This window comes from Culicoides brevitarsis, chromosome 3, assembly GCF_036172545.1.
Source record: "Culicoides brevitarsis isolate CSIRO-B50_1 chromosome 3, AGI_CSIRO_Cbre_v1, whole genome shotgun sequence".
Lineage (NCBI taxonomy): Eukaryota > Metazoa > Arthropoda > Insecta > Diptera > Ceratopogonidae > Culicoides > Culicoides brevitarsis.
The window spans coordinates 12861344-12875559 of NC_087087.1; the positions used below are offsets into that span (position 1 = coordinate 12861344).

Here is a 14216-nt window from a genome sequence, read left to right on the forward strand (position 1 = left end):
CGAAGGCAAAAGTCGAAAAGTTTAATTTCTAATTTTAAAATTAATTTATTTCTCATATTTTCTTAAATTTCGTGTTTTTGATAATTTCACGAAATTAAAATTTCAATAATGACTTAAAAAAAAATTTTTGATATATTTTCAAAAAATGATTTTTTAAAAATTAACTTTCAAGATAGGTTTTTTAGATTTTTTTTTTTATAATTTTACATAAACTTATTTTAACAGAAATTTTGATCATTTTATATTGAAAATCTCATAAATATAAGTATCTCGCGAATATTTTTGGTTGCGAGACTTGAATTTTTCACAATGCAAGAGTAACTTGGGATTTTTTTGTGCACTGGGTCATTTTTGAATCATCGAGTGCCAATTTCCGTTATCACTTTCATTCGTCTCATCCAATGAGTTGTTTATCACACACAGAAGCAACCCAAAACTCACATTTTCTCGCAATTTAAGGCAATCTCAAACGCTCCAACTACCGAATTCCACAACAAACCAAGATGCTTCGTCCATCGCAATTCCAGCTAAACTCCGGAAATACCGCCGATGCCGAAAAAACGTTCAAACTAAAGCCGAGCCAATTGACCGTCACATCGCCATTAGCAGGCGGAGGAACAGCAGGAGCATCCTCCGCATCCGACAACGCCAATTCCACAAGCAATAACACGCCGAAAGAGAGTGACGGCGAATCGAGTAATTCCAATTCGGGCCCGTTGTTTGCAAATCCCTTCATGCGCGCCTTCAGTCGGGACGAGGATTCGCCCGCAAAGCCCGATCCGAAGGAAAAGGACGCAAAAAAAGACGAAAATTTGGATCCGCTCGCCAAATTGGGAAGTAATTCTGCTGCCGCTGCACTGCCAAAATCCAATTTGTTCAACGTGAAGGCGGCAACTTTGTCGTCGGGAGCTGGTTTCGTCTTCGGGCAGAATATTGGGGAACGCGTTACGGGTCAAAGCACCAATTTATTCGGGGCGGCAGCGACAACAACGAAGTCTGAGGCGGAAAATGCGTCGGAAGACACGAAAAAAGACGAAACGGAGAAGGAAAAGTCTTGCAATGGAGCCGGCACGTCGAGTGGGGGACTATTTTTCTCAAATGTGGCGGCAGCGGCAGCCACAAATTCCAACAGTGACGCCATCGAAACGAAAGAATCCGATGGAAAAAGTTTACTTGAGGCTACCAGGCAGTATGAAGAGAGTAAGAATCGATTTTTTTTTAATTTAAAAATTTTTTATTGATTTTTTTTGTTTTTGCTCAGAGGTAAAAGTACAAAAACGCAAATACGAGGAAGTAGAGACAATCACGGGCGAAGAAGACGAACGAAATATCGTGGAAATCAATGGAAAAGTGTTCGCGTTCGAGGATCGGAACTACGAGGAACGCGGCAGAGGCACTTTGCGACTCAACGATTCGAAAGTCAAACAAAATGAGTCTCGTGTCGTCTTTCGTACTTCAGGAAATTTGCGTGTTTTGATAAATACGAAGGTAAAAAACCCTCAAAATCACGATTTTCAAGCAAATTTCTTAAAAAAATAATTTTTTCGCTTCAGGTCTGGTCCAAAATGATCGTCGAGAAGCCAAGTACAAAAAGTCTCCGCATGACCGCCATCGACTCCGAGGGTCATATCAAGGTATTTCTCATGCAGGCACGTCCCGACGACATTTCCCAGCTCTACAAGTACTTAACGGAACGCGTTAACAAACTCAAAGCGCTCGACGAGGAGATGGAACGCAAATCCAAGGAACTCGTCGATGCCGAAAATGACGCAGAAACGACATCGCCACCGGAATCAAAGCCGCATCGTAGCACGACACCCACACAGTATCCCGCAAACCCGATTTGCATCAAAATTAACGATCAAGAAGCCGGCGAAAGTGAGTGTAAAAAGGTCAGGGTTGACGATGCCGATGCTACCGGCGAAAATTAAGAAAAAAAAAACGACGAGCAAAAAAATCCGATTTGGGTGATAATTTTTCAAAAGTAAAAAAAAACATTTATTTTTTATTAAATAATAATAATTTTAAATGATAAGCGAAGCTACTCTAGATTATCATGTGAAACAAGAAAAAACAACAGAAACTGCAACAAATTGAACTATTAAAATAAAAATAAGTAGTAGTTACAACAAATTTCTAGAATATTATGAAAGAAAATTACAATTGAAAAGTGTATTTAAACAAAAAAAAATATCAAACTTGCTAAAAATCGTAAAATCTTAATGAAAAAAAATTTTTCAAAATATTTATTGGTCAACTGTACTAAATATTTTTAATCAATTTTCAAGGAAAATCTCTAATTTTAAGGCTTTTGATGGCCAGTTTGACCAGTTTTTTAAAATTAATTAATTAATGAACAAAAAAATCATATGTGGAAAGATTTTTTTTAAAAATTAAATATTTATCGAAGATTTTTTTCTTTTTTTGGAAATTCGTTGTATTTTTCAAACAAAAAATTATAAATAAAACTTAAGAAGTGAATTTTATTTTTTTTTATTTAAAAAATTTTGGGACAGATTTACAGGTAAGTCGTTATAGAGGCTTTAATTTTAGCATTTTTTTTTTATTTAACAAAAGTTTGTTTTTTTTTATTAAATTTTATCAAAATTTTAATATTAATTCAATTAAAATTTTTTAATTAATTTTAAATAATTTTTTTAAAATTAATTTTAATTTAATTTTTATTAAATTTTTTAAAATTAAATTTTTTAAAAAAAAATAATTTTAAAAAATTAAAAAAAAAATTAATTTAAAACAAATTTTTTAAAATTAATTAAAAAAAAAAAATTAAATAAAAAATTAATTCTAAAAATTTTTAATTAAATATCAAAATTTTTATCGGATTCAAAAAATTAAAGAAAATTAAAAAAAAATTGTTTTCATTTTTGTTGATTTAAATTCAATTTTTATGTCAAAATTTTTGTTATAAAATTTAATTAAAAATTCTTATTTTTTTTTCTTATTTGCGACTTTTGAAAATTAAACAGCTTTAAATTTTTTAAAAACTCAGGTAATTTTTTAAATTGGCAAAAAATTGTAAAAATAAAAAAAAAATCAAAAATTTTCAATTTTATTTTGTCAGATTTTGAAAACAAAATTTGTTATTTGTGCTTTTTTATTTAATTTTTCTTATTATTTTTTTTTAATTCAAATTTGTAAATAGTAAAAAATTAATTTTTTTTTTAAATTTTAAAACCTTGTTTTAGAATCATTAACTTTTTATTCAAAATTATTGATTAAAGATTCTAAGAACTTGAAAACATTAAAAAAATTAAGTGAATTAAGCTCTTTAAAAAAATTGAATTAGCAAAAGAGCGATTTTCAAATTTTACCGGTTATTTTAACCGATTTATGAAACCGGTACAAACTTCAACAAAATTTCCTCATCAGGATGCAACAAAATCTGACTCTTATCAAATTTAAAGTTTTTCGGCGTATTTTCCGTCATTTCTACATTAAATTTATCAAAAATCATCGCCATTGCTGTTCTCATCTGCATCATTGCAAACCTTTCTCCGATGCAACTTCTCGGCCCAATCCCAAACGGCATATAAGAATATTCCCCTACCTCCTGTTTTTCCTTATCAAATCTATCTGGATCGAACTTTTCCGGTTCATCAAAGTAATTTGGATCGCGTTGCATCGAAAAGGCGGGAATATAAATTGGCATCCCTTGAGGCAAATGAACGGATTTCGCATCAGATTTCAAAGTAAAGCCTTCGGGAGCAACACAAACACGATCCATCATTGGCACGATCGGATAAAGTCGAAGCGTTTCATGAATCACGTTCGTCGTGTAAGGAAGTCGATTTGTAATCATTTCATAAGAGATTTTTCCTTCATCCTTCATTGCGGCACGAATTTCGTCACTAACCTTCTTTTGGATTTCTGGATTTCGCGCCAATTCGTAAAACACAAATTCAAGCGTTGAACTTGAAGTTTCAAAGCCAGCGAAGAAAAAGAGAGCAGCTTGAGCTACCATAACGTCTTCCGTGAAAATTCCCTCGTTATTTGTGGCTTCTTCGCGTTTCAAAGCCACCAAAAAGTCGATAAAATCGTTACGTTGTCCGCCATTTTGTTCGCGATCGTTCATTACTTCTTGGAACATCCGCCGAAGAAAATTCTCGAAATTCGGATTAAAAGTCTTCATTTTGAGAAAACTCATGATTGGCGGAAGGAAAAGCATGAGATTTCCCGAGACTTTGTCCTTCCACGTGCTCTGAAAAGCTTCTTTGGCATTTCGGAGAAATTCAGAATTTATCGGATCCTTCAAACAATTCGACTCTGTGGCAAAAGCGACGAGCGAAATGGCGTCAATGGTGAACATTGAGAACAAATATCGAATTTCCAGGACTCCATCGCCATCTTTTACGCATTTTGATACGACTTCCATTAAATCCTGCCCCACTTTTTCGACCATATAAAGCATTTGCTTCATTTTTCCGCTCGTAAAAACCGGCGAAAGTTTCGTTCGAATTATTTTCCACAACGGATTGTTCACTTGGAACATGTTCAAACCGCCAACTGGATCAACGGCGGGATCGGATCCCGCATAACGATTCGTAAAATGTTGAAAATTCTTCACAAGAACCTCTTTGACGCATTCCGGATCGCGTAACAGCAACGCAGGTTGATGAAAAAGATGAAAACCAACAAAAGGTTCATTTTTGGCGTTTGGATGGTTGTAAATTTGATTTATCGTTTCGGCAGTACTTTCTTTTGAAAATGTCGTTCGGAAGAAATTTCCGAGCAAAAATGGTGATTCGACGTAAGGCACGCCAGAATTTCGCCAAAATTGATGTTTTTTGTAGAAAATGCTGAATAAAAATGACATCAGCACAAAAATTGTCGTTATCAGTATGAGAGTCAACATTGTCACGTCTTCACAGTGCGAGAATCAAAAATAAACTGAAGCAGAAGAATAAACACAAAAATTTGAATAATTTTGTCCAAATCGAGACTAGAATTAATTATTTGTAGTGCGCGGCATTTTTTTGTTGAGTCATGTTGAAGGTCATTTTTTTCGAATTGAGATTAAAAATTATCCGCAATTTGGAAAAAATTACTTATTTATATACATGAAAAAAGGCGGGAATTTAAAAAGACGTGATTACAAATTTTTAAATGTGCATTGGGATAAAAATTTAAAATGTGTAATGGGTTAAAAATTAAAAATTTGTTCTGGGTTTAAATTTAAAATGAAATCTGGGATGAAAAATTTTAAGGAATTCAGTTAATGATTTTATTAAATGTGTATTGGGCCAAATTTTAATATATGAACTGGGTCATGAATTTTAAACTCATTTGGCAGGATTAGTAAAATTAAAAAATTTATATGAAAATTATAAATTTACACTGGGTCAAAAATTCTTAAATTAAGAATTCATAAAAAGTCAATAATTTTTTTCCCTGTTCAAACACTCAAAATATGCATCGGGTTAAAACTTAAAATTTACAATGTGTTAAGTCATGTGGCTTAAATTTTTAAATTGTGCATTGGGTAAATAATAAGAATTTGCATTAAAATTAAAAATTGAAAATTTTCATTGGGTCAAAAAATAAAATTGTTTATTGGTAAAAAAAATTGCAAGAAAAATCAATTCTCAACAAATGACTTTAAAAAATGAATATTGGGAAAAAATTTCAAAATATGCAATAGGTCAAATATTTGAAATTTGCTTTGGGAAAAATTGCTTCGAATTAATTTTTACTCTGAAATTTTTCAAGTATCAAGCATGCAGTCAAATTTTTGGGTTTCAATAGCTAAAAACATAAATATTGAATAAAGATGATTTCCATCAAAATTTTTGATTTTTGAAGAAATAAAAATCCATTTTTTCGAAAAAAAAATTAAAACGGTCATGAAATTTTTCAAGTCAAGATCTAACAAACTTTTGATGGGTTTCAAAGCTAAAATTGAATAAATATTAATTCTAAAGATGCTTTCCATCAAAATCTTCTTGATTTTTGAAGAAATAAAAAAAAAATTTCGGTCATGAAATTTTTCAAGTCAAGATCTAACAAACTTTTGATGGGTTTCAAAGCTAAAATTAAATAAATATTCATTCTAAAGATGATTTCCATCAAAATCTTCTTGATTTTTGAAGAAATAAAAATTTTTTTTTCCTTGACCGTTTTTCGAAAAAAAAATTAAAACGGTCATGAAATTTTTCAAGTCAAGATCTAACAAACTTTTGATGGATTTCAAAGCTAAAATTGAATAAATATTCATTCTAAAGATGATTTCCATCAAAATCTTCTTGATTTTTGAAGAAATAAAAAAAAAAATTTTCGGTCATGAAATTTTTCAAGTCAAGATCTAACAAACTTTTGATGGATTTCTAAGGATGATTTCTTCGAAATGCGGTAAAAATCAGAACAAAATCTACGAAAAATTCAAAATGTTCATTGGGTCAAAAAATGAAACTGTTTATTGGTAAAAAAAAAATTGCAAAAAAATTAAATTCTCATCAAATGACTTTAAAAAATGAATATTGGGAAAAAATCAAAAAATATGCATTGGGTCAAATACTTAAAACTTGTTCTGGGTCAAAAATTAGAAAAAGTTCTTGAAAAAAGGTTCAAAATATACACTGGGTCAAATATTTAAAATTGGTTTTGGGTAAAAAATTAGAATAAAATCTACGAAAAATTCAAAATTTGCATTGGGCTAAAAATTTTAAATGAATTTCACAAGAAAAATCAACTGAAATAAGAAATTCAAAATTGCAATGGGGCAAAATGTGCACTGGGCATATATTTTTTATCACGAAATTTCAAATCAAAATATACAAATTTTTATATTTTCCATTTAAAAAATCATTTAATAACACTCCATTTCGTACTTTTCAGCAGTAAATGACAAAATAACGTCATCCAAGACCGAATCCAGTCCCTGTGTCGATTGAAGCCATTCAGTCTTGCCATTAATGATGCCTTCGAGATTCACACGACTAATTATATCGATAAACTCATCGCCACTAATTGTCGTGAAAATTTTATAATATTTTGCATCAATTTTCACCGAATTTCCGTTCATCATTGCCTCGTCATCTTCATTCATCTCGTCAATTGTGCAACTTCCGTTCGTAGTTTCGCTCGTTCTGAGCTTCGCGTACGCTTTTGCGAGTAAATTTATGTCCTCGTCACTCACGGGCGGACGATAATGCCCATTAATACTAATTTCTGTGATTTTTTCCGGCGATTTCGTCACGTAATTGTACTGCCAAAGTCGCGACATGAAATTCTGGATCATCGTAACGCACGCTTTGACAACCTCGATGTCACTTTCGTCGTATAAAACAGCCAAAAGTACTCCAAATCCGCCTTTTGCGGAAAATGCATCGATAATTTTCGTTAAACGACGTTTAATTTGGTCCGGCGTGAGTTGCACGATTTTTTTGTGTTCCCGTGAAAAAGTTTCTTTCGGGAATTTTCCATCCAGGGCGCCTTGATTGTGGAAAAGTTCTTCGAGGTAAGCGGACCAAAAGTTGATCGCTTGTGTTTTGACGTCGTAGTACAAGTCGTTGGTTGCCAGGTGAGCCATCGTGGAAAAAAGCGTCTCGACAATGTCTGTGGGCAGCTGTTGATGCGCGGAAATGGAAACGAGACATCCGGTGGCACGAGTTCGGATAATTCCTTCGGGTTCTTCGCGCACGATGAGTAAAAGGCGATCAATGAGGTTCATTGAGGCGAAGACATGCACCCAAAATTGCTTGATTTCGACCATTTGCGAGAGGCAGCGAAGAGCGGAGCAACGAACGTAAGGGTCGCGATCGTTTTCCGTGATGTCGACGATCATCGGGCAGATTTTGTTGATCAGGATGTGCTTTTTGAAGCCCGGGAATTCTGGAAATAAGAGAAGGTAAATTTTAGAGAGATTTTTCGTAAAATAAAAATTTCAAAGGAGATTCGATCTTATTTAATTTCTTATTTTTTTCAAAATTTTTAATTTTTTTCCTGAATAGAATTTTTTTAAAATTTTTTAAGAAATTTCGATTGGCTTTTCAAAATATATATTTTATATATAAAATTGGCTTTAATTTTTTTAAAAAATATTGAAATTATAAAAATTTAGAAACTTTCATATATAAATTTTTCAAAAATAATTAGAATTTGAAAAAATTTCAAAATTTTTTAATAAAACAAATTAATTTTTAATCTATTTTTTGAGTATCTTTCAAATTTTTTTTTAATATTTAAAAATTTATTCAAAAAATATAAAATTTTTTTTTCTAAAAATATTATAAAAAACTATTTTTTTTTTGAAAATATTTTATATTTTTTCATCATATTTTTACTTTTTAAAAATTTATTCAAATAATTTTTAAATTTCTTTGAACATATTAGGTAAAAAATAATTTTTTTAATTATAAAAAAATACAAAATTTATTCAAAAAAATTTATAAATTATCAAAAAAAATATTTAAAAAAAATTGTGAAAAAAATAAAATCTAAAAAATAAATCTTAAAAAATATTTAAAAAAAAAATCAAAAAATATTAAAAAAAAAATTTTCTAAAATTTTTAATTTATTTTTCTTAAGTCATTAATCCTTAAGAAAAAAAAAATTTTTAAAATTTAAAATTAAGTTTTCTTTTTAGATTTTTTTTATTTTTTTTACAATTTTTTTTTTAATAATTTTTTGATAATTTATAAATTTTTTTAAATAAATTTTATATTTTTTTTATAATTAAAAAAATTATTTTTTTAAATTAGGCGAATAAATTTAATATATCCATTTTTTGTCTCCCCCCCCTCGGATTTTGTCGAAAAAATTCAGGGGGAAAAATAAAAATTAAATATATTTAAAATACAAATATTTTTGACATATTTTGAAATTTTTATATTAAAAAATCATGAAAAATTACTGTTTATGGTAAAATTATACAAAAAACTAAAGAAATTTGCTTAATTACGACATTTTCTATTGAAATGTTGAAAAACATTTTTTTGAAAGTCACGTGACCAAAATTATTTTTTTTTTCAAAAATTTTTATTTTGGGAGATTTTGTTGATTTTTCTTTACTTTTAAGTTCAAATTTTAAAATAATATTAAACTAAAATTAAATAAATGTTAAGAATCAACGTTTAACGTCTAAAAACGTTAAAAAATTACAAACAAAAAATTCAAAAATATTTATTTTTTTTATTTCCCCCCCCCCCCTCGAGAAAATCCTCATGGGACAAAAAATGAAAATATTAAATTTATTCGCCTTAATGTGTTCAAAAAAATTTTAAAATTATTTGAACAAATTTTTAAAAAGTAAAAATCGAGGTAAAAATATGATAAAAAATTTTAAAATATTTAAAAAAAAAATTTTTTTTATTTTTTTCATAATATTTGTAGAAAAAAATTTAATTTTTTTATAAAGAAATTTTTAGAAATTCAGTCTTTAATTTGTTTTTTTTTTTAATTTTTAATATTTCTTCATGGAATTAAAAAAATATTATTCAAATTATTGAAAATTAATTTTTTTTTTGAAATATAGATTTTTTTAAAAAATATTTTAGCTTTTTATTTAGAAAAATTAGAATTATTTTTAGAAAAAATTATTTTTTTCAAATATTTTGAATTCGTTCAAAAAATTGCTGTTTTCAAAATATTAAAAATCGCTTAAAAATTATAAAAATTTTCTCAAAAGTTACTCACTTGATCTCGAAATCTCCACAACAGAAACCAGCAACTCCGCCGTGGCATTTCTCACATCTCCCTCATTATCCTGCAGTCTCTTCACAATTGTCGGTCCCAACTTTTCCAAGGGACTTCCTTCCAAATTGTCCATCAGCAGCACCATATTCGGCGACAAAAAATGCTCGATTGCCAATCTTACCAAATTCAACGCCTGCACCGACAATCTCCCCGACAAACTCGGATTGTTCAGCAACGACAACGACAAATCCACGATACTGGTCGACTCCATGCAATCCGTCCACGAAATATTGAATTTCTGCACAAACGTATGCAACCCGCTGAAAATAATCGACAACAAATTCGAACATTCCAGCACCAAATCAGTCTTTTTGAAGCCATTCGGGAGCGTTTTGGTCTCCGTATCCGGCACGTATTCCTTCAAAATGTAAATTAAGCCTTGAAACGCGAGAATTCCGCGACTTCGACTCAGATAATTCGACATCGAGATGAGTCCCTTGACACTTTTGACTGCTACGACGCCGATACAGACGCTAGTTTGGTTGATCACGTCTCGTAATGCGTACATGTGACGTACGGTCTGCTCACAAACTGTCGAAAAAAATTTCTCGCAAAATTCCTCCATGCATTTCGACTTTGTGCATTGGAATTTTTTGATTTTAAAAAGAACCGGCAACAGTTGCAGGATTAAAACTTGATCGCCGAAGGTCAAATTATTTTTCGTGATGATGTCAGCGGGAGATTTTTCCTGCATATTATAGCACAAATGGTTCGTGAGCTCCATCAGCATCAAAATGAGGTTGGGATCGCGATATTGGATGCAATAACCGATGAAATTGTAAAAATTCACGTAAAATTCGCGCAAATCCATCGGTTTGAGTGTCGTATCCGTCTCCGGAATCCGCATGTAGCCATATTGAACGAAATTCGCATAAGTCGCCACCCGCAAGAGCTTCACCTGGTAATCCCGGTTGATGCAAAAAAGTGTGCTGCTCCATAATTTCTTGTCCAAAGCAAAGCCAATGATCAATTCGTAAGCCAAGGTCGTCTCTTCCTTCGCATTGTACATCAAAATCAGCAAATTTTCGAGTCTTTCGAGCATTTTGACCAAATTTTCGTAGTTTTCTTGGTCATTTACTTTAATTGAGTCCGTTAACCATGGTTCGTTGCTGTCCATTAAGGGACTCAAAAGCGCCGCCAGCACTTCTCGCAAGACAATTCGCTCTCCAGCCAAATCCAATTGACGTAAAATGTCGTAAAGTAAGGTTGCGGACTCGCGTACGAGGTAATAAGTGCTCTTGGAATGCTCTTTCATGCAAACTCGCCATAAATTTTGGGATTTGATGACTTGTAAGCCTGAGTTGTGAGTCGTCATTGCGCGGAGAATCATGATGTAGGCATGTTGTAAACGTGCATCCGACAGATGATCGTTCGCGTGATGGTCGATGACTCTGTGAATGATAAAATTTTTGATTATTTTTATTTGGAAAAACATTTTTTTGAAGGAAAAAAAGGTAAAATTTGTGATTTTAAATGTTTTTTTACAAGAATTATTTTTTTCGAAGATCTTAAAAATTTGATTTTTATGATTTTCATTCAGTATTTTACTCGATTTTCGGTTTATTTAGAATATTTGTCTCTAAATAATTAATTTTATGGGAGAAAATTTCAAAATTTTTAATTAAACCTAATTTGGAATTAAACTTAATTTTTAAATTTTTAAAAATAATTTTTGACAAAATTTCGTTAAAAGTTTCATTGAATTCAGGGCTAAAAATTACTTAAAAGTCATTTATTTAATTTTATTTTTTAAAATTTTCAAATTTTTAAAATATTTCAATTTTTTTAAATTTTTAAAGTAATTTTATTTAGGTAAAATTACCTGATCAGAAATAAGATAAATGAATTAAAATTTCAAATTTAGTAAAAAATTTAACAATTGGAGCCAAATTTTAATTTTTGAATTGATTTTTAAAAATTTTTTTATATAAAAATTAATGAAATTGGAAAATTGTTTACGAGATTTAATCAGAAGTTGTTAAAAAAATTCAATTTTTCTCATTTAAAATGATTTTATAAGTAAATCAAGTCTAAAAATGTCCCAAAATCGATTTTAAAGTATAAAAAAATTTATTTTTTAAGAGCTTTTGGAATTTTTGTTTTTTAAATAAAAATACGACTTTTAATTGTTTTTACAAAAACGCTCTAAAATTTTTCAATAACGAAAATTTTATCTTTTAAAATCGAATTTTGGGGCATTTTTAGACTTCTTTCTCTTATAAAATCATTTTTTTAAGAGAAAAATTTCAAATTTTTAACAGTTTTTGATAAAATCTCGCAAACAATTTTTCAATTTTATTAAATTTTGTACGAAAAATGTAAGATATTTTAAAATTACTTTAATTTTATAATTTTTTAGTATAAAGTTTTATAAAATTTTTATTTATAATTTTAAAAAATTTTAAGAGAAAATTAAAGAAATACCTGTTTTTTATTTTATTTTTTTTTTTTAATTTTTTTTAATGTGCAAAACTAATTTTTTTTAAATGAAATTATATTAAAAAGGCATAAAAATATTTTTTTAAAAAATCATTAGGGTCAAAATAAGTGTAAGGGTGAATCTCAACTATTTAAATTTAAAGAAAAAAAAATTTTTTAACTAAAAATAACCTTTTAAAATGTAAAAAAGTAAATTTTTTGAAGTTTTTTATGATTTTCGTACAAAAATTTATAAATTTAATGGATTTTTGTGCTAAAATTGTCTCTTAAATTGTTAAATAAATCAATTTTGACTCTTTTCTACTAAAAGTTTGATTAACATTTCAAAATTTTCGATTATATAGATCAAATTTTATAAAAATTTTCAACTAATGGACAATCAAATTCGACTTCTGAACTAATTCATACGACAAATTTAGCACAAAAATCACATAATTTTATTGACAATTGCATAAATTTGAATTTTTCTCTTTAAAAAATAATTGTATGAAAAAAAATGCTAAAAATGACCCAAAAATCGATACTAAAAGATAAAATTTTGATTTTTAAATGCTTTGCGAAGCATTTTTTGTATATAAGAATTTGATTTTTGATCAAAAAATGCTCCAAAAATCTTAAAAATCAAAATTTCAATTCATAAAATCGATTTTCAAGATATTTTTTTTACAAAACGTTCATTCGTGTGTTGGTCGATGACTCTGTCAACATTAGAAACGTATCATTATTTCATCAAAAATGACCTTGACTGCAAAAAAATCAATCTTCTACAACTAAAATTGACGTAATTTTCACTCCAATTAGAATTCGTTACCGAAAATAAAGTCAAAAACGAAATGTTTATTTACTTGTCTTATCGTTAGATAATTTAAAAAAAAATAAAAATAGATAAAGATAAGCGACTTACTGTTGTATAACACCGTCACGCAAAAAACAATTGAAAATATCTTCGGACCGGCAAAGCAATCCAAGTAATTTCAATCCAAAATCCAAAAATTCCCAATTTTTGCCGAAAAGACTGTTAATGTTGCGATTCAGCCATTCGCAGCTGATTTTAGCCCAATGTGGTTCATCTAAAAAAATATTATTTTACAAGAAATAATTAAAAATTTCATCGAAAAAAAAATTTTTTTACCTTCAAATCGTTCGCTCACTAAATTTTTCACTTGTTCCAAGTATCGACGAAGCTGAACATTTCCATCGGATTCAGTATTTTCACTTTTTTCGAGTAATTCCAGCACATATTTGTACTTTTCCTCCGGATTTTTGTACAAAATGTCGGACATTTCGTATTTTTGCTGCGTATCGAGCAGAAGTTTTGCCTCAAATGAAGCGATTTTCGGCGAGATAACAAAAAGTCACGTCTTATCAGCAGCTGATTGTGTAAATAAATAACATTTTACGATAATTATCAGGCCAAGTGACGCAGTACGTTTGCACACGATGACGACATGAATGGAACTGAAATGATGAATGAACAGTTTTAAAGTTTAATTTTGAATGAATGGTTGAGTGGTTGGGAAGTGAACAGTGGCAGCGTGAATTTATGGGAAACGAAAAAAATTATGAAACTGAAAAAAAATCAAAATTTTAAGAAAATTTTAAAATTTTTAGAAGAAATTTATAATTTTTTTTTGGAAAAAAAATAAAAATTATGGAATTTCGTTTGATGTTTTTTAAACTGAAAATTTTTTTAAATTGTTAGAAATTAAAAGATAACAATTGAAATGAATTTTTGGAAGTATTTTCTTTCATTTTAAATTTTTTTTCGGCGGGAAAATTTTCAAATTTTGCATTGGGTCAAAATTTAAAAATGTTCATTATGAAAATTTTTAGATTTTGCATTGGGTCAAAATTTAAGAATGTGCATTGGGAAAATTTTAAAATTTTGCGTTGGGTCAAAATTTAAAAATGTTCATTATGAAAATTTTTAGATTTTGCATTGGGTCAAAATTTAAATATGTTCATTATGAAAATTTTTAGATTTTGCATTGGGTCAAAATTTAATATGTGCATTGGGAACATTTTCAAATTTTGCATTGGGTCAAAATTTAAAAATGTTCATTATG

General features: G+C 29.1%; 3 protein-coding genes across 3 annotated transcripts; 1 reads left to right on the forward strand and 2 right to left on the reverse strand.

Moving 5' to 3' along the window:
• Positions 1-406: 406 nt before the first annotated feature.
• LOC134834343 (ran-binding protein 3) lies at positions 407-2406 on the forward strand. Its single transcript, XM_063848974.1, has 3 exons — positions 407-1200; positions 1262-1488; positions 1554-2406. The coding sequence occupies exons 1-3, from the start codon at positions 504-506 to the stop codon at positions 1929-1931; spliced, it is 1302 nt and encodes a 433-aa protein (XP_063705044.1). The 5' UTR covers positions 407-503; the 3' UTR covers positions 1932-2406.
• A 934-nt stretch (positions 2407-3340) lies between these two features.
• LOC134835210 (probable cytochrome P450 6g2) lies at positions 3341-4876 on the reverse strand. Its single transcript, XM_063850080.1, has one exon. It carries the CDS (start codon positions 4871-4873, stop codon positions 3350-3352), a length of 1524 nt encoding a protein of 507 aa, XP_063706150.1. The 5' UTR covers positions 4874-4876; the 3' UTR covers positions 3341-3349.
• A 1863-nt stretch (positions 4877-6739) lies between these two features.
• LOC134834965 (uncharacterized) lies at positions 6740-13567 on the reverse strand. Its single transcript, XM_063849801.1, has 4 exons — positions 13283-13567; positions 13055-13220; positions 9652-11102; positions 6740-7848 (listed from the first exon to the last, which is right to left on the reverse strand). Exons 1-4 carry the CDS (start codon positions 13431-13433, stop codon positions 6824-6826), a joined length of 2793 nt encoding a protein of 930 aa, XP_063705871.1. The 5' UTR covers positions 13434-13567; the 3' UTR covers positions 6740-6823.
• Between the last annotated feature and the right edge of the window lie 649 nt (positions 13568-14216).

Coding starts and splice junctions, on each gene's coding strand:
- LOC134834343 (XM_063848974.1), top strand. CDS start 504: ATGCTTCGTCCATCGCAATTCCAGCTAAACTCCGGAAATACCGCCGAT. Junction 1,201..1,261: donor TACCAGGCAGTATGAAGAGA/GTAAGAATCGAT, acceptor GTTTTTGCTCAG/AGGTAAAAGTACAAAAACGC. Junction 1,489..1,553: donor GTGTTTTGATAAATACGAAG/GTAAAAAACCCT, acceptor TTTTCGCTTCAG/GTCTGGTCCAAAATGATCGT.
- LOC134835210 (XM_063850080.1), bottom strand. CDS start 4,873: ATGTTGACTCTCATACTGATAACGACAATTTTTGTGCTGATGTCATTT.
- LOC134834965 (XM_063849801.1), bottom strand. CDS start 13,433: ATGTCCGACATTTTGTACAAAAATCCGGAGGAAAAGTACAAATATGTG. Junction 13,221..13,282: donor AGTGAGCGAACGATTTGAAG/GTAAAAAAATTT, acceptor ATATTTTTTTAG/ATGAACCACATTGGGCTAAA. Junction 11,103..13,054: donor CGTGACGGTGTTATACAACA/GTAAGTCGCTTA, acceptor TATCATTCACAG/AGTCATCGACCATCACGCGA.